Here is a 19,438-nt window from a genome sequence, read left to right on the forward strand (position 1 = left end):
GACTGATTGCACAATAAAATATACCCACTTAATATTCTTTCCCGTTGAAAGGGAAACAAGCTTTCTTTTCTTAAGTTTTTTCTGCACTTTAGCCATTCATTGACCTTCGCTTTTAAACTGTATGTCCCACTTAATCCGTGATATTGAGTTCTTAACTTTTTTGCCTACTTGCTTCAGTTTGTTTAAGAACTTCAGCTTGAAAAACCCTATAGACTACCAATAACTGCCAAATCTTCCCCTAGGGACACCTCCCACTGCGCCCCGCCCCCCCCCCCCGAGGGAGGGACCGCGACTGCGCAGACCTCCCTGTGATGTCACAAAAGAGCCAAACCAGGTGGCGGGGTGTTGAGGGGGGGGCAGCCCTGCTACCAGCCTTTCAGGTCTGCTTCCTTCCCTAAGACCACCCCACTACCCCCGCCCAGTCCTCCCCTTTTAGTTAAATCGTTAATAATAAAAGCACCAGGTTGAATCTCCACGTGGCCACGCCCATACTCTCTTCAGGCCACACCCCCTACTTGGGTGGCGTCCCCCAGGCACCAACAGCAGCAGGGCACCAACGGCAGGAGGGCTCCCACCGCGGCGCGTACAGGCGGGTAAGGCGGAGCCAGGCCTCTCCAGCGCCTAGTGTTTCAGCCCTATAGCGGGCCTGGCTCCCGCTATCGGCTCTAAGAGTGCCGATCTCGGCCAGCTTGGGCGGGGGAGGCGCGCGCCTCTGAGTGAGGAGCGAAGGAGAGTAGAACATCGCCCCCAGCCCCGCTCCCTCTCCTCCGCCCCGCGCTCCGGATCAACGAGCTCACCCAACTCGGCTGCCCCCTTCAGCAGCGGCCGCCGCGGCAGGAATAGACACGAGTTACAACGCTCGCCGGGAGTCGGAAACCTCCCGGCCCAGATACTGGAGGCCGCCAACGTTGCGGGCGTAGCCTCGACCTCCTCGTCCTGGAACACCAGTTCAGAGTGGTTGATCTTCCACCAGCATTCCAGCTGCCTGTCGAACAAGTCCACAGCGGCGGACGCCAGATAACACCCGAGGCTGCAGCGCGCCCTCCCAACTCATCCCGGGTTTTGGCTTAAGAACTGACAACAGGTCTCAGGGTTGGCATCTGGGGCTTTGGCACCCGCGGCCTGAACGACAGGGTCCATATGTCTGCCCTCTGCCCGACCACCACAGACGAGGCAGCCTTGGCCCCTAACCCGGGCCCCAGCAACCCCCGGGTATCCGTACAAGAATCTGTCCCGCCCTCAAGGTCTCCCCGATTGCCCCTACATGCCACCTTGCACTCAGCACCGGGCTCCACCCGGATATCAATAGGAGAAACTCCTAGACCCACTAACACCTTCAGAGGGTCGGTGCAGGGGTCCATCTCACCCGTGAAGCCCTCCTTTATCAAAATATCGGCACCAGCACCTCCACCACCCAATAACACTCCCCCAGTGTCACTACTTGGATTAACCTCGCCCTCGATATCCGGCTCCCCCTTGGGTTCGGTGCCAGGACCACCTACACCCAGTAACTCCCCCCGACTCTCAGGACAAGAGTCCAGCCGTGTCTCCATGCCCAACTTCCAGCAGTTATCTGCAAAAAGATCTGCCCCACTCTCAGCCTTGTCCCAAGAGTCGCTACAAGGGTCTGCCCCGCCCTCGGTGGTCAGGTTTCCTGAGAGTTTGGCGCGAGGATCTATAGCGATTTCGGACTCCTCCCGAGTGTCGATTCGAGGGTCCCCTCCGCCCTCAGATCTTAGCACCCCTCGGAGTTCGATACCAGAACCTCTTACTCCCGTGAACTCTCAAGTGTCCACACAAGAGTCCACTCAGCTCTCAGAGCAAAGTTACCCCGAAAGATTAGTAGAAGGATCGGCTCAACCCCCGAATTCCCCCGGGGTACCAGTACCAGGGGTCGCTCCGCCCTCGGCTCCCGGCTCCGCCCAGGAATCGGTGGAGGAATCGGCTCCGCCCTCGGGCTCCCCCCGAGACTCGGTAGAAAAGTCCGCTCCGCCCTCGGCCAGACCCATTCTTGTACCCACGCCCCGGGAGAGCCGCAACCAGAGCATGGAGAGTCTGCAGAAGACGAGTGACGCGGGCCAGATGTTCGACGTAGTCGTGATAGGAGGCGGCATCTCAGGTCAGTGTGGACCGTAGCACTAGCCTGAGGGACCCTGGCCGGCCCAGTGTGGGGGACTTGCAGTCTGAAAGTGGCGTTTGGGGGCGGAGGTTGGGGGGGGGGGTGTCTCCCTTGTGCGTGCGAGATTGCTGCAGCTGCCGGGCCCCCGATCCTGCGAGGAGGGAATGGGATTGAGCCGGTGGTGTGACCTGGGGGAGGCAGGCACAATAATTTTTACTACTACTACGAAATACTAATATTTAATTAGCTCTTGCCGTGCAGTTGCATTTAGCAGTTTACGTGTATTTTCTCAGTCCTCAGCGGTCCTGTGAGGTGGGTACTCTATTCGTCCCTATTTTACAAAACCTAGAAACGGAGGTAACTCGGCGAAGTCACCTCACCCAGCTGGGAAAGTGACAATGGTTTTCTCTCACGTGAGACCCTTACTCCTAATTCCGGCGGTGGTTGTTCTGCCTAACTGATTTCACGCCCTTTGCCCCAAACAGAACATCAGTTTATGGATTTTTGTAGTATCGAGGTAGTAATAGTGTTGTTCCAGTCCTGCTATTCTCCAGGCTCTTTTCCTTAGAAAATCTGGTAACTGGAGAGGAAGGAGGAAGAATCTTTTAGGAAAAGATTTCTTTCTTTTTTTTTTAAGGTGGGGGCAGGCGGAGAAAGGTGGGCTCTTAGTTTTAACCGACTCCACCCCCCTCTTTTTTTTTTTTTTTTTTAGAACTCGTAGAAAGTGTAGGGCATTTATTGCTCAAAGGGAATCCCTCTGTGAAGCAGGGGCTGTGGGCAGATGAGGGAATGCCCTGTTTGTGTCTTTCTCTACCGCCTGAATCTTGCCCTGTTATGAGGCAGCTGGCAAGCCTATGTTCCTCTAGTCTCGGTTTGGGTTTGTAGCTGACCAACCGAGTGGTGTAGGAAGTTTCCTCGGATCTTCCTGGAAACCTCATCATGACTGACACATCAAATTGTCACTTATGATGTCATAATTGGTAAAATGTTTGAAATTTAAAAATTGTGTTTCACATCTAGATAGAGCCCCACACTAGTCTGTCCACGACCTAAGAGGATGTTAATCATTTCTGAAATATACCTGCAGGATCTAATTTGGAAGGAGGGAGAAATGAGGTGGAAGGAGTTAGTAGGGTGCCTCCAAGTAGCCATTTTTATGTATAATCCTTTTGAGGAGACTCTGAACATGCTTACAGATGAATTTTGCTTGGAGATAGCTTTTGACTAGGCCTGTTTCGGGTGACATTCTTAACCACCAGGGAAGAGACTGACTTGAGCTATTGCTCTAACAACTCCAGTAAGGGCCAGCAAAAACACACATGTATGTCAGACCATTAGGAAAGCAGATCTTGGTTGAGAGTATGAAAAAGTATTTCTCTTGTTCCCCTTCATTCATTTATTAGCTTATTTATTCATTCAACAAACACTTGTTGAGTGCCTGCAATGAAGTGGACTGGTGTTTCTAAAACCTGATTCTTGTATGCAAGCCTCCTAGATAAGCAATGTGATTGTTCATCACTGGAAAATAAAGATGACGATAATGTGTTGTGTAAATTGACTAGGAGTTCCATCTCCGTTCCCCATCTCCATATCATTCATATTTCACAGTTTAGGGTTCTTACTGTGATTTTATGCCTGTCTTCTTGTTCTAGTATCCCTTAAGGAGCATTTTGTCTTTTACTTTTTCTCTGCCTGATGACCGGCTCTTCTCCCTTTCCATACTTTACTCGAAGTAGTTGGTTATGAACAGAATTGGATTCACCATGTAGCTGATGTAAGATTCTACAGCCTTAGAACTGCAGGTCCCTTCTGGTTCTCATCCTAAAAAAATAACCAATTTCATACTGAATCTTGTATTTGTAATTTTGCATTCTTTTTTTTCTTGAAGAGGCAACCAAATTATGTAAGCTTTAGGTTCCTCAAAATCTGGATCTTTCCATGGTCACTAAGAATTATTACTTTGTTCATTTCCACATGCAGGAAGAAGAGAGTATTTCTTGCACGGTAGTTCACACTCTTATTCCAAAACCCAACTTCCACTTCATCAGTGACAGTGGAAAAGGCACTGGGATTCCTTTAATATCATCTCTTATCAGTCAGATTTTATTTTAACACCAAAATTGACCAGAAACATTGCTTTCTGGCTGTGGTGTCTTGCCAGATGCTTCACAACTAAAATGAAAGTAGATGTAAGTCTAGCTCAGGATAAACCCTGCACACAGATGGGGTGTTTCCCAAGCACGTGAGAGGCGTTACTTTGCAATGGTTCTTGAGCTCTGAAATACATCATCTTTGTATGTTCTTAGGAGTATCCCATGAGTTACTTAACAGTCCCCATATCAGTTTTAAATGCTTTTGGATATTTCTTAAAACTCTTGTCAGAACCGGCACATTGTAGTGTGTCACATATATACATACTTATAATATATGGCCAATACTTTGCATCTGCTGTGTTATTCCTGTTTTATAACAAAATAGTTCTCCAAAGCATACAAATCCTAAATTCTTCAAAAGCAATCCATATACACGGAATTATCTTCCATTTTTTGTAACTATCTCTGCACAAAGAATAGCAACATCTTAACGTATCTCCCCTTTGTCATTAAAAATCATAGAACAGAGCATGTCTTACAGCCACAAGATCCCTTTTTCCTCCCACTCACCAATTAAATTTTATGTATTTAATTGAGAAGGGGCAACCCTTCCTACTCATTTGTAAGCAGTGTTATGGTATCTTCAATATGCTCTGGCCCTTCATCCATCATCTGTCATCCATCACCAAGTCCTTTCTGGAACTTCTTTCAAGCTTTTTGTGACATCATCAGATCCTGAATTTTTATTCTACACTGATTGCTCCTTTTCTAGTCCTTTCATTGGGCCCATATTCTTGCAACTTTCTGGTTTTGAAATGGCCTCAAGGTTCAGTTATTCATCACTTTGGGGCTCATATGCATTCTCCCCCTCTCTTTTCATTCCAATACCTCACCTTTTGCTTTACACAAAGCTCTGAAGTGTCTAGTTTAAATCCTTTGCTTTGTCCCAACTCCTGTACCATAGCTTGTCTGCTCTTGGATATTTATATTTCAAAGTTGACTGTCTTATTCTTACTTCATATTCAACATGTTCCAAAGCCTCCTTGTCCTCCAACCCAGCTTCTCTTACTCACTTCCTCGACTCTGTTCTTGGCACCATATCCTTTCCATCATTTTGGGCACTCCTTCTGTTTTATCTTCTATAGCCAGTCAACAGATCCTTCTAACTCCTCCTTGGAGCTCTTTCCTCTCTTGTGTGTCTGCCATCCCCAGGAAGGACCCTTAACCCCTTCGACTAACCAGGTTTTAACCATCTTCCTAATGACCACCCTTTGGGGTCTCCCTTCATATCCATCCCTTGGTTTTTTTAAGTTTTTTTTAAGACTTGATTTTTTAAAAATACTTCTTTCATCACCTTGTTCTGCTCAAGACATTCAGTGGTCTATTGCCAGCCTCTCAAGCTCCCCTCCCCACCCCACACATGTGTCTAGTTTCACCTTGTTGGAGAAATAGCATTTCCCACCATCCCTAACATGGCTTTAGGCACACTGCTGTCTTGTCTTCGGTGCTATACCATGTTGATTTTGTTCCTCTGGTCCTTCCCTGTTTTTGTTTTTCTTAACACAGAAGTGCTTCTCTCTGAACATTTGCATCCTATCCATTCTTCGATACCTGATTAAAGCCCTTTTGCTTGATCCTTTTGTCTCTCGTTGACTTTTCCCTCATGTGGAGCTTGTAATCTGTATCTGACCATTTGAACTTATTTTATGTCCTATGTCTTGATGTTATTTTAAGGATAGCAGTTGAGTCACTGACTTACATGCTAGTTCTTACTCACAAACCAACACTGACTTTACACGCTAGTTCTTACGAACCAACACAGATAAAGCAAATGACAGAAATCCAGTGGTGTAAGATTTTAAAATCTGCCCCTGGGGATTTCTGAGTTACCTCTCTTTAGGAAGAGAGAATAAAAGGGAAAGAGAGAAAAAAAATCCCAACTCCAAGGGACAGTGAATACCTCAGAGTCTTTGGGCCAGAGGAGTTTTTAAAAGACAATCTAGTCCAGTCCCCTAAGATTTTAATCATCTCCACAGCATCTCCTGGCTATAACTTTGAACAAACACATCTAGGAAAAGAGAATGCTGTACCCCTGAAAGCAACTCATTATGAGCAGGGGTGGCTCTGGGGTCTGGAAACTCGTTCAAGCATTTTGGGAGCCGCTACCATATGCCTACCCGATCACAGGGCTAGAGGTAGATAAAGAGGAATAACGAGTGTCCCAGCTCACACAGTGCCCCACCCTCTTGTGAGCAGTAACCAAGTGAGAAAATAATTGACATTCATACAATGAGAGAAATATTAATCTTATGAATCTGAACAAAACGCCAGGACCTTGAGAGATAAGTAGGATTTTTAACAGGTAGAGATAAGAGAATAGAAAAAAGACATACCAGAGAGTCCAAAGGAGGACAGATACAGAGTCGGGAAGCCCTAGGCCACATATGAGCAGTGTTTAATTTAAACCCGTAACATGAGTTCCAGGGAAGGAAAGCAGTTGCCGGCTGTGCCTCTAGTGATGTGATCCTGGTAGTCGCTGAGGTCACCCTAGTGTGTCACGTCTGCCCCTTGGTTAGCCAGGACACAGTGAAAGCACTTTCATCGTAACACTGGATAGTCCTGGGTGATTAGTCTTTCCATGTTTTGTTTTGTTTTGTTTTGTTAGATTAAATTTCAAGTGTCTTGTAGAGAGAGGTATTTCTAAATAGTGACTAAGCAACAAACCTCCCTGTATTTATATCCACAAGCCGAGCTCCGCTAAAAGACTTGAGAGCACTAGCCACTCAGAATGTTGTGCTGTGTAAGAGCAGCAAGGATGGAATCTTTTTTATCACTGGAGACAGAAAGTCGTTTCGCAAGAAGATTGACTAATGTTCTGAATCCTGCCAGCAAGTCCACAACATACCACAGTTTCCCTTTTTGTTGAACTACACCACCATGAAGAATCATTTCTGCTAGCAGCGTTTTAGGCATTTTAACCCAGAACTTGGCAGTACATACTGTATGGTTTTGTAGTGATTAAGAAAAGCTTACAGTAAAAAATATGTCACTAAGTTTCCAAGCCTTGGTTATTTAGATACTCTGTGGTTCACTGCAACTTAAGCATTCATTTTTTGCCTCTCAGGACCACTTCTTTGCCCCTATTTTTTTTTTCCTCTAAGCTATGATTCTTTGATTTTATTAACTTTGGATGGTGAACAAAAAATACAAGAATTAAATTTATTTGATTCTGATTTTTTGATGTCTTCATGGTTGAATGAGCTTTGGGGTTTATCTGACATTTAATGGGCAGTTTTAGCATTTGACCAATACTAATTTATATGAATCTATACATAATTCTTGGTTATTTAGCAATAGATCTAAGGACTTCCCTGGTGGTTTAGTGGTTAAGACTGTGCTTCCACTGCAGGGGGCATGGGTTTGATCCCTGGTTGGGGAACTAAGATCCCACATGCTGTGACATTGCCAAAAAGGAAAAACAAACAAGCAAAAAACCCAAGCAAACATAAAACAATAGATCTAAGTATAATATAATTATAGAAGTATAGTATAACTATAGTATAATTGGATCACAGAGACCAATATTTGCGAAAAGGAAATGTGGAAGTCTGTTATTGGCAAATATCGGGTCATGCAGCCTTTGTGCAGGTGTGACATACACATATTTTACATATGATAAATCTGGCCAGTATTTAAATGCAGGTATACTCCCCCAAACTGAGGTAATATTGCAGTTTCATATCACATACAGGGGTTTGCAAGAGTGTAGGCATCCAATCGGCACTGGTTTGAAAACAACACTTGCATGTATGAAGTGAAGTGAAGTTGCTTTAGTTGTGTCTGACTCTGCGACCCCATGGACTATAGCCTGCCGGGCTCCTCCATCCATGGAATTTTCTAGGCAAGGTACTAGAGTAGGTTGCCATTTCCTTCTCCAGAGGATCTTCCTGGCCCAGGGATCGAACCTGGTTATCCTGCATTGCAGGCAGACTCTTTACCATCTGAGCCACCAGGGAATTCCTTGCGTGTATGAGATAGATGGATTTCATAATATCAGTTACTTTTCATTTTAAATTCAAGTGTTTCGAACTGCATAAAATGAATCAAAAGAAGTCAAGTTACATTTTAAATGCTGTAAGTGTTTGAGACAAGTTAATTATTAGGACTGCTTTATCCTTTTATTTGAAAAATGTTTTGCAGTTTTACCAGCAATTTGTGTTTTCCTTTGGATGATCTGTTTTTTATTCTCTTGTCATCTAGCCTTATGAATTAAGGCAGCTTAACATCTTTGAATCACAGTTCTGTCATCTGTAAAATTAGAGGTTGTATTAAGTTATGCATGATCTATCTTCCAGTATCTTTTTCAATATAGTTGGTTCAAGGGTCTGTCTTCAGCTTTCTCTTTTGGACCCCCTCTTCAAAGCTTTTTTTTTTTTTCCTTCCATGTTGTATTTTGGAAATGGCTTTCATCATCCTTCATATTGATATCCTACTCTAACTTAAATCAGTATTTGGGTTTTTCTTCCAGACACTCATTCACCCTGTCCATCACCGACTCCCAGAGCTTGCTCAAACTCATGTCCATGGAGTCAGTGATGCCATCCAACCATCTTATCCTCTAACACCCGCTTTTCCTCTTGCCTTCAGTCTTTCCCAGCATCAGGGTCTTTTCCAATGAGTCAGTTCTTTGCATCAGGTGGCCAGAGTATTGGAGTTTCAGCTTCAGCATCAGTCTTTCCAGTGAATATTCAGGACTGATTTTCTTTAGGATTGGCTGGTTTGATATCCTTTCAGTCGAAGGGATTCTCAAGAGTCTTCTCCAACACCACAGTTCAAAAGCATCAATTCTTCAGCACACAGCTTTCTTTATGGTCTAATTCTCACATCCATACACGACACTGGAAAAACCATAGCTTTGACTAGATGGACCTTAGTTGGCAAAGTAATGTCTCTGCTTTTTAATATGCTGCCTAGGTTGGTCATAGCTTTTCTCCCAAAGAGCAAGCATCTTTTAATTTCATGGCTGCAGCCACCATCTGCAGAGATTTTGGAACCCAAGAAAATAAAGTCTTTCACTGTTTCCATTGTTTCTCCATCTATTTGCCATGAAGTGATGGGACTGAATGCCATGATCTTACTTTTCTGAATGTTGAGGTTTAAGCCAACTTTTTCCACTCTCCTCTTTCACTTTCACTAAGAGGCTCTTTAGTTCTTCACTCTCTGCCATAAGGGTGGTGTCATCTGCATATCTGAGGTTATTGACATTTCTCCTGGCAATCTTGATTCCAGCTTGTGGTTCATCCAAATAGAACAGTGAACCTGCCTATTTTGAAAAGAAAGAACTTGCGGAGAGAACATTGGTGAAGAAAATGGAAGGCTGTGGTGGTCAATGTGATTTTTAAATACTAATATTGGTATTTACAGATTTTATGTATTGAATTGAAACCATCAGTGTTAAATATACATTTCAATTTAATATGCATTTGTAATAACAAATAAGGTCATTGGTCATTGAAGGCATCTGACAAAATTCAGACCCAAATGGAAGAACTCTTCCATTATGTTAGTCCATTTATCTATCCAGTGACCATGTGAGGCTTAGGACCCCTCTGTGTAGCAGGGATTACAACTATGAACCTGAGGTGCCCTTGATGTTTGAGGCTAGTTCAGTGGTAACACAAAAAGGAGAAGGAAATGACAAGCAGGGAAGTGTTTCATGGTGGAAATAATGCTTGACAGAAGTGCTGTGGATCTTGGATGAATTCTAAATGTAACAGGAATGACCTTTCAGGTGACTTTTTTTTCAGATTAAATTAATTAACTGTTCAGTTCAGTTCAGTTCAGTCGCTCAGTCGTGTCCGACTCTGTTAGCTGTGGCCTAAGTTAAAAACCTTTTTCTTGCATGTCTGCATGTATTCTTCACTCATTTATTTATTTATTCAGTAAATATTGATTGAATGCTCAATGTGTGCTTTGAACAAAATTTATGGTTTTAGCTTTTTTCCTTCTTTGGGAACATTGCTTCTAAAACTTCAGTATGAACTGATGTTTGACTGTACTTTTTTCCTTGTAGTATTCGATCCAAGAGTCCAAAAGTGCCATTATGTAAGAATTCATTGGTCAGAGAACATTCACTGAATAATAGAAAATTAATAAAATATTTAATATGTGATGTACACTATACACATTCATAGGTGTTGATGAACGTCAAAGTTGAAGAAAAATCCCACTTTAAGAAATAAACAGAAGAACTAGGAGAGTCAGCAGAACATAAACAATAGCTACACTAAAGCTTTGCTTCAACCCTTAGCTTGTGCTCTAGGCGTTATTCACTTGGGACCCTGCTTAGGTGAGTTTATTACTAAATATTTGCCAATATTTTAAGAAATGAGACCAGATTTCCCAAAGCGCATTTTTTTAGATGTCATTTTTTTTAGGCAAAAGGTGGAGAAATGCTAAGTTAAATGAGTCTCTTCACTGCAGGACTTATCAGAGCCTTTAGTATACTAGCATGCATCATACGTTTCCCAGAAGCAGAAACAGCATATGTCCCAACTTCCATGACCACTGATACTTTACCCCAGAGCATCTTGAAGACTAGTATTCCATAAAACATTTTGGAAATTGCTGCCTAACCACAGTGCATCCTAGTATGCAGAATCTGAGTACAGCAGTGTGGAGTGCTCCTGAGTGTATTTTCAGTTTCAGTGAAAGAATGGGGCAAATAATGAATTAAAGGGTAATTGCATTCCCTAAGTTGGGTGAGATCCATTTATCTAAAAGTGAAGATGAATGCTGAACTATAATCAAATAAATTAGGACTGTCTAGACAACCAGTCTGTCGAATTGAGGGCAAATTAAAGTTAATTGCTAGTTTTTATCTATTTATCATTTGAGACAGTTCTGTCTTTTTTAGCTTATCAAAGGGATTAGGAGATTTGGCATTTTCAAAAGCAGATAATTATTTCTCTGAAAGGAAGCACAAAATGCAGGTAGATATAGACAGATAGGTAGGTAGATAGATGACAAGAATGGTTTCATCATGTGTATGTATGTAGAAAATGTACTAGTAAAGAATCTCCTAACTTACCAGGGCATAAAGGTTTAAATGACCAGGCACTCTATCCTTGTCAGTCTTTCTTAGTTGCTTGAGATAAATATAATCTAAGTAGCTTTGGAAACTTACCTGTTGCCCTCATACAGGTGAGCACGGTTTTGTTTTCTTGCTATATAGTTCTTCTGTTCATTGCAACAAGCATTTGAGCACCTGCAACACAGCAGGCTCCATTCCAGGGATGCGAAGGTGTATAACACATATTAGACACTAGTCAAGAGGCAGATCTCTGGGCAGGAGGTTATGTTGCCTTGGACAAGGGCAAAAGGCCACAGTGGTTTGGACAAGAGTGGCTATGCCTGTAGTGATGGGAAGCAGCAGATGTATAGAGAGTGCCAGGTGGTGATGTGTGCTAAGAAGAACAACACAGCAGGGTAACAGATTGTGAGAGATGATTGTATCACTTGTCCATATTGAAAGTGGGGTCACTGGACATGTTTCATGAGGAATATGCTACATTTCAAGGTTTATTCTAATCATTTGTTATAGAAGGAAAATCAATAATTGAACTGGAAAGGGTAGCACAAGTCAAATGGACAAATTTCATCTTTTCCTAATGTGAATGTACTTGAAGAAGTAAGGTAAAAGAAAGGGCCCTTGGCGAGGAGGTAGAGAAGGCAGGTATGAAGCTAGGTTCCACAGTTACAGATTTATAGCCCAGGAAGGAAAGGGCCATTTCCTCAAAGGCTTTGTTGCTGATATTAATTCCTTCTCCAGGTGTGCTGTGTGGCTTAAATCATTTCCTATTCCATTTCTATGGGGAGGAGCCATCTCAGGACATCAGAAGCACTGCTGAATCTGTGGAAGCACAGTTTCCATGGGCAGTGGCTGTAAGAAGCTGGAGGTTGGTTTGAGGTTGCTATGGCAACACCGATGCTGGCTGCATACATCATCTCACCCAGGCTTTCCTGATCTAATAACCAGGATTAACAATTGCCTGAACTCTCATATGAGGTGTGCTTTTAGCAGACTTGAGTTTTTTTTTAAGCCTCTCTAATAAATCCATTAACCTGTTTTATTTTGGTTTCTCTAAAACCCAAATGGTTGAAGAGAGAGAAACCAGAAAAGAAATTATATTGTTTTAAGCTCATCATCCTTATTTAAAATACTTAATTGCAAAGTGATTAAAGATTCTCTTCTACTATTTTCCCTTTTTTGGGGTTTTTGCATTTTGAAACTGATCAGATCATTATATACCTAATAGGACTTGAACAAACTCTTGTGCGTTTAGCTTCTCCACAGAAGACCACTGTCACAGAAAACCTACTACTGTCACAGAAAACCACTGCACATTTGGGAGTCTAAGTCTCTTTCCCTCCTAATGAACTTGGTCTGCCACGATTTGGGAGAGGAAGAGCTCTTGGTGCAGGTGCAGAAATATTTTACCAGTTCCCCCCCTTAGATCTCTTTGTTCAGACATGCCCATGGGAGGTTCACAGGCTAGACACTACGACACTTAAGAGTCTAGGATACCAATGAATCTCATACACTTGCAAGTTCAGTAGATTGCCTCTGCAAGATTTGTTTTTCCTTCCCATCTCTGACTGGAGTCCAGGAGTCTATAGATCTAACAGCATGTGTTGGAGCCAGCTTCTACTGTCTTGAAAGGACTGAGCCTGATCAAACATATGTCTTCCCAGTTTCACATTCAGTGATATCACACCGGTAGCTTGTAATCACACTGGTGATTCCACATCAGCCACAATGAGAGTGTATACATATCATGGAGATACAAATGTTGCAAATCAAGCGTCCTCTCCATGGCCTGAGGCCAGGGATGGTTGTTAACCATTTACTAGCCTACCACTATTAAAACCCTTTCCCCTATCTTGAAGGTGGGGAGGGGTGCCAGGAGAGGTGGGGAGGAAGCTGGCTTCTTTTATTGCCCTAGATTTCATGTGGCCATTAAATTATAGAAAATGTATGACAGGAAGAGCTACCATGCACAATACTCTTAACTTTGGCTAATCTGTGTATCTCTGGAACAAAATGAAATAGGTTTAATATGACATTTTCTATAACAAATATGTAAATTAAAAATTTGATTTTAAAATTTATTTTTAGTAGCTACATTGTATTTGATAACTTACCTTCAGACTTAAAAATCTTTTCTAACAACTTTATCCCATTTATCAAAAAAAAAAAACAAACCCAACTTCTATTTATTGATTTTGAAATATATGTCAAAAGCCCTTAAACTAATCTGTGGAGTTGACATTTGAGAGACAATTTTTTTCCCATAGGTGATTATTGAATTTTGTAGTGACGAGGGGAGGGTAGAATGCATAGTGATTACACAGAATAAGGACAAAAAAAGAATTAAGAAATATAACTGAATAATTATACCTTGAAGCAGGCATTATTTTAGTGTGTTTTTTTTCCCATTCAAATCAAGATGGTAGTTGATACATTAGGAAAAGCCCTTTTGGACCACAAGTGTTTGCCTGTGCTTTATTTATAACTTAACCGAGTTATTTATTCAAAATTAGCTATTAGTTATTATTCAAAAGTAAATGTTCTAATGGCATCTTCACTGTATTTTCATATTCTGTGTTTTCTAGTTTTAAATTATCATGGAAGTTCTTTATCAGAGTCTTCTTCACAGTAAATATATAAACTGAAACATTCACTCCCCATCCCCAGTTTATTCAGCATCTTAGAAAGCGTATTTTTTTAAATGGCTTAAATCTTTCCCTTTAAAATTCCAAGGCCTTGTTTTACCTAAAGCTTTACTTTCATTTTGGGTTTGAAGGATTCATTAACAAAAGAAACCACTTGTTATACATGCATAAAGAATTTCAATTTTTAATAGAAGTTTGTTTAACTTAATTTCAATATACAGTCATTTAAAGGAAAGGTATAGAAACAATAGAGAGAAATAACAGCGTATACATCACCAAATTGGGCTGAAACTTGCATCTAGATTTGAACAGCACCGGGAAGCTGCACGCAACAGCAATCTGGAGTCCCAAAGCAGATGCCTCCATCCCACTGGCGAGACTTTAGATTGCCGCTTTGGGGGTCCTGCTTATAACCCTAGGCCACAAACTGGTATTATCATCAGTTTGCATGCAAAAATGCAGCTCTATTTTTTTTAACTTTTACAGTGCTGTTTGTTTCATCTTGTGAGTCACAAGATTCCTTAAATCCTGGGGGCCTGGCTAGGTCCCCAGGGGCTTAAGGAATTCTAAGACCTCCTCTCTTTCTTATCTATAAAGTGCCGCTTAACTTGCTGATAACAATTGGTGTGCTTATAGGCAAACATGTAGTCCAAGCAGGATCAGAAATTGATCAGAGGCCTGCTCCCCTACTTCTGAAGCCTGAACAAGACTGCTTCCATTTTAATTTCCCTAACAGACCTTTTGAAAACCACTTTTTCTGAAATCCCTTTTGAAAGGTTTTAAACATGTTACTTATTTCTCTTTAAGAGCTCGAACTTTTTTGGCCCTTACTGAGATTGGACCAATCATTTTCCTGTAAAGAAACCTTCCTGAAACCTTCCCCCCACCCCCAAGCTTTTTAATTTTGTTTATATCCTTAAATGCCAAAGTGCAAAATGACCTTTGTTACTGGCGTGCTCATTTGTCCTGGCTCAGCTAGCCCTGCTTCCTCAACCTCCTTTAGCCGCTGGAGTAGTGTTTATTTACTACTGTCACTGAACCCCACTCATCAAGCTTGTTTAGAATTACACATTAGATTCTACTTTATTGAGGCTCCAGCTTTATAAGTTAGGGTGCAAGAAATAAAAATTTTCACTTTTTAGGAGACTTTGTTGTGGACATATCAGGCACTTGGTTTCCTTATCGGGAATATGGGGGTAATAAAATCTATTCTGAAGAAAGACTGAGAGGCAATAGGAAAGGCACCTGAAATTGATCTGTAGGATGTGAAGCACTAAACCAACTGTCAGGCTGCCTCTGGGGGCCCAACTGTTACAGGTCCCAACAGCTGATGGAATTCAGAGCCACCTCTGCTGCTCCTTAGGCAGCATGCGGAGGGCAAGTTCCTCCTCCCTTAGAAGAGCAGCTAATCAAGTAATTCTAGCAAACCCAAGGGTGTTTTTATCAATCTAATTGGTTTATGGTTAGATTGATTAAGGGGAACTGGGAAGAAATTAAACTTTTTGCATCTGAGTTTCTCTGCTTTTCAATATAGAACAGTGCTTTGAGCCTAAAAAATGTTCATATCTTTTGACCTAGTAATCTCCCTTCTAGGATGTAATCCTACAGAAATAAACATAACAAAGATTTATGCATAAGTGTTTTTCATCACACCTTCATCCTTTTTCTTTTCTTATGATGGTCAGCAGAAGAGGCCTTTGGTTCTGTCCCAGAAAACACATTGCACCAAAGTTTGCAGACATTGGCTCACATTTATTTAAACTGTCACGGGATGCCTTTTTTTGTGAGCAGATTCTAAATATTTGCTGCATACCTAAATCTTGGATGGATGTCAGTAATGCAACGGTACATTGTACTTGAAGTAGTCGAAGGTGCATACAAACATTAGCAGAGAGTAGCGCTGGATATTATGGTTTAGCCTGCATTTTAGATCTTGTATACGCAAACTCATCCTTGATTCTGGGTATGTATATTTTATACCATTCTCTGTATCAACAAAATACCATGTCAGTCTGGGTCCTCTGAGAACAGACATTAAAACAGAACTAGCCATGTTTAGAAGTTTATTAGAGGAAAAGCTGGTGAAGGATAAAGAGGGAGAGAGAGCAGGAGCAGGCAAGTTGTTTTTTAAAAAATGAAAGAAACCAGGTACTCCTGTATGATTTCCTACAATCTAGATTTTGTTGATTGCATCCCAGTGATATTATTTAACATGTTCTTCTGGCCCCTAAGTGTCATATCTAGAGTCTAGATCACATTAGAGTTTAGTTTGGTTGCTCTTTCCCGTTCTCCCCTCCCTTCCTTCCTTCCTTTCTTCCTAATTACTTCATACATGGTGGTATGCACTTCCTTGAAGAGACTGCTAATGTCTGGTTATCTCTCTCTTGTGTGTGTGTCATGTTAGCATCTGTTGACAATCATTGCACTATATCTATTAATTCCTTAAAGGTTGCAAAAGACTGATATTCTAATTATTCCTGCCTTCACTTATGAGCTAGCATACTTCCATACAGTGAAATCTCCCTTTGTTAGCTACCTGGTTACTTTGAGGTTCATTGTAAAATGGGAAGATAGGATGAATGCCGAATTCTTTTTTTTTTTTTTAATAACTTGATTCCTTAGTATTTTCCAAAGGTGATCAATGAGAGTTTTTATTCATTTATTATTATTATGAGTGAATTTAAGCCATTACAGCTGGGGGGTTGTTGTTGTTTTGGCCATGCTGCACAACTTGCTAGGATCTCAGTTACCCAACAAGGGATTAAACCTGGGGTGCTGCAGTGAAAGCCCAGATTCCTAACCACTAGGCCACCAGGGAACTCCCTGCAGTTGTTTTTATTTGATACTCAAACTATTCCATCTTTGGCCGTGGGAGTTCTCATAGATAGATTTCTGAGCCATTTTGTCATGATCCTGGTGGTCTCTGTTAGCCTCCTTGCTCTGTTATGATTTGATGTTCCAGACGCATCTTGTACATTTCCTGCCCCAGATTTCTACTTAGTCTCATTGTTCTTACATCTGAATTTCCTTATTCCTAGGCCTCAAATCCTGGATCACAGTGATAGCAGCCTGATTACTCATTTGCTTTGTTTCACATTACATACATAATGGCCTCAAAATAACAATTCTAAACCTAGCACCCACAAAATGATTACTGATTAAAATGTTTGCAATTCTTTTCTGTTTTTAGCATATATACCATTAGAAATGAACTGTCAAGTTACTGGGCTTTAAAATCACTAAGAACATTTCCTCTTAACCACTTGTACACATATTTAGATATCATTTTACTAATCTTATCTCTGGTGTCATTCTTATTTCTTTTTCACCCTAATATTCTGACATTTTTTTCTCCTTGAAGTATATTTATGTAGTCTGCTTCATGTTTTTTTTTTAGAGGAGTATAAAGATGACTAGGTATAAGACAGAAATTGAAGTACAAAAAAGGTAGATTTAAAAATGTGTATACATGCCCTTTTTTCCTTACTCTGTGAGCTGAGAGGTCTTAGAAACATGATTCTCTAGTAGCAGTGGGCATGCTTAGAGACCAGATCTTGGTTTCTAAACCTGTTCTCTAATAAAAGGAACCAGTGCTCACTGGAGAAATAGCTGATTGTAGGGCTGGGCAGAGAAAGATGAGCCTGGTACATCTTGTGATACTAGAAAGTAATGAAGTCCTCATATACATACATACACACAAAATGCTAAGTGGCCAAAGCTGAAACAATTTGAGCAACAAAATAAGTAACATAATATTGGATTATACCCGAAAGTATAAAACTACTGTCTATGAATCCATAAGGATTTAAGTAAATGGTTAAAGAAATAAATAATTGGGGGAGAAGAGACAAATGTCCTGTGCAGATGAATTTCAAATAATTTATGCCCTCAGAGAAGGGCATGGCAACCCACTTCAGTATTCTTGCCTGGAGAATCCCCATGGACAGAAGAGCTTGACAGGCTACAGTCCATGGGGTCACAAAGGGTCAGACACGACTGAGTGACTAACACTTTCTACTTAAGAAGTAGAGAGTTATGTCCTACTTCCTCGAGGGTGGAGTGTACTTCTTAAGTGCAGACTTTACATAGACTTCTTTCCAAAGAGTATAGCATGGGAGGAGAGAGAAAGGAATGGCTTTACAGTGGAGAAACCTGGCCGAATACTACCTCAGCCTCAGTGATCAAGATTAACATCAGTGATAAGTCATGTTCATAGCATGCACCCTTGATATAATGTTAATCTACAACATTTGCCTCTACTTTTCTGGTATTAACTATACTGGGGTTTTTTGTTTGTTTCTTTCATTTTGTTTGATTTGCTTTCTTACCACTTGGCTTGTGGAATCTTAGTTCCCCAACCAGGGATTGAACCTGGGCCACGGCAGTGCAACCATTGAGTCCTAACCACTGGACCACCAGAGAATTCCCTTACTATACCGTATTTAAAAATCTACTTTATATGAAAGTTTTTATTTATGAGTGAAAGCCTGTACACAGCTTTGAGCAAATAAATAAAGTATGAAACGTGGTTCCTGCCTTTGGTAATTTTTAATCTAGTTGGGAAGACAAGATCTAGCTGCATGTAATCCAGATAAAAATAATCAGAGGTCATTATAGGGGGGTTTAAATTGAGTAAAGCACAGAGATACTATTGGCTGGTGTAAGGTAGGGCGAGTTTCCAGAAAAACACTTCTGTTTATACAGTCAGGATTTCTAGAAGAGGAGAATGATAAGGATTTCTAGAAGAGGGGAATGATAAGCATTGATTGAGGGGTTCAATAGATTCTTTTGCATATGATTTGATTATCACCAAACCCCTATATATTTTTTAAATTATTACATTTTAACCAACCTTATGATAGATAATAAAATTAAATTATGATACATAATATAATATATTCTAGATTATAAAATTTCGGATTCAGTAATCACAGTGAGGTGATTAGATAGAATCACAAAATTTATTAGATAGGACAATCAATGAATTGTATATGATGTTTTGCATTTATATTATATGTAGACCTGCTTAAATCTTCAGTGTTTCACATTTAGATGTTAATATGTTCTTCGACTTTTTTTTCCCCCCTTCTAGGATTATCTGCTGCCAAACTCTTAGCCGAACATGAAGTTAATGTTTTGGTTTTAGAAGCCCGGGAGAGAGTTGGAGGAAGAACATACACAGTGAGGGTAAATGATTTTGATACCTACATAAATACAAAATCTCACACAAACTAGAAGTGGGGTCATTGGAAGTCCCAGAGCTGGGGGGAATCTCAAGAGTGTATGTAGTTAAGCCATTGATCCACCATAGTCCTAGACTATTTTATTAAATAAGTATCTGTTCTTCTCAACAAACACCCACCAAGGAGTGTCAGCCTCTGACCTTCAGTAGCTTGCATTCTAGTGAAGAAAACAAACCTGGACAAATAATTTCAATACAGCATCATCATTTCCATATCAGAGACCTAAATGGAAGATATAGTATCTCAGG

The 19,438-nt window shown here is 41.1% G+C and overlaps 1 protein-coding gene across 1 annotated transcript; it reads left to right on the forward strand.

The window, feature by feature from the left end:
- Positions 1-545: 545 nt before the first annotated feature.
- LOC108634352 (vegetative cell wall protein gp1-like) lies at positions 546-19,235 on the forward strand. Its single transcript, XM_018043999.1, has 2 exons — positions 546-2,119; positions 19,040-19,235. The coding sequence occupies exons 1-2, from the start codon at positions 1,141-1,143 to the stop codon at positions 19,180-19,182; spliced, it is 1,122 nt and encodes a 373-aa protein (XP_017899488.1). The 5' UTR covers positions 546-1,140; the 3' UTR covers positions 19,183-19,235.
- Positions 19,236-19,438: the final 203 nt, after the last annotated feature.

The sequence above is a fragment of the Capra hircus genome, assembly GCF_001704415.2.
Source record: "Capra hircus breed San Clemente chromosome X unlocalized genomic scaffold, ASM170441v1, whole genome shotgun sequence".
NCBI classification, from domain to species: Eukaryota; Metazoa; Chordata; class Mammalia; order Artiodactyla; family Bovidae; genus Capra; species Capra hircus.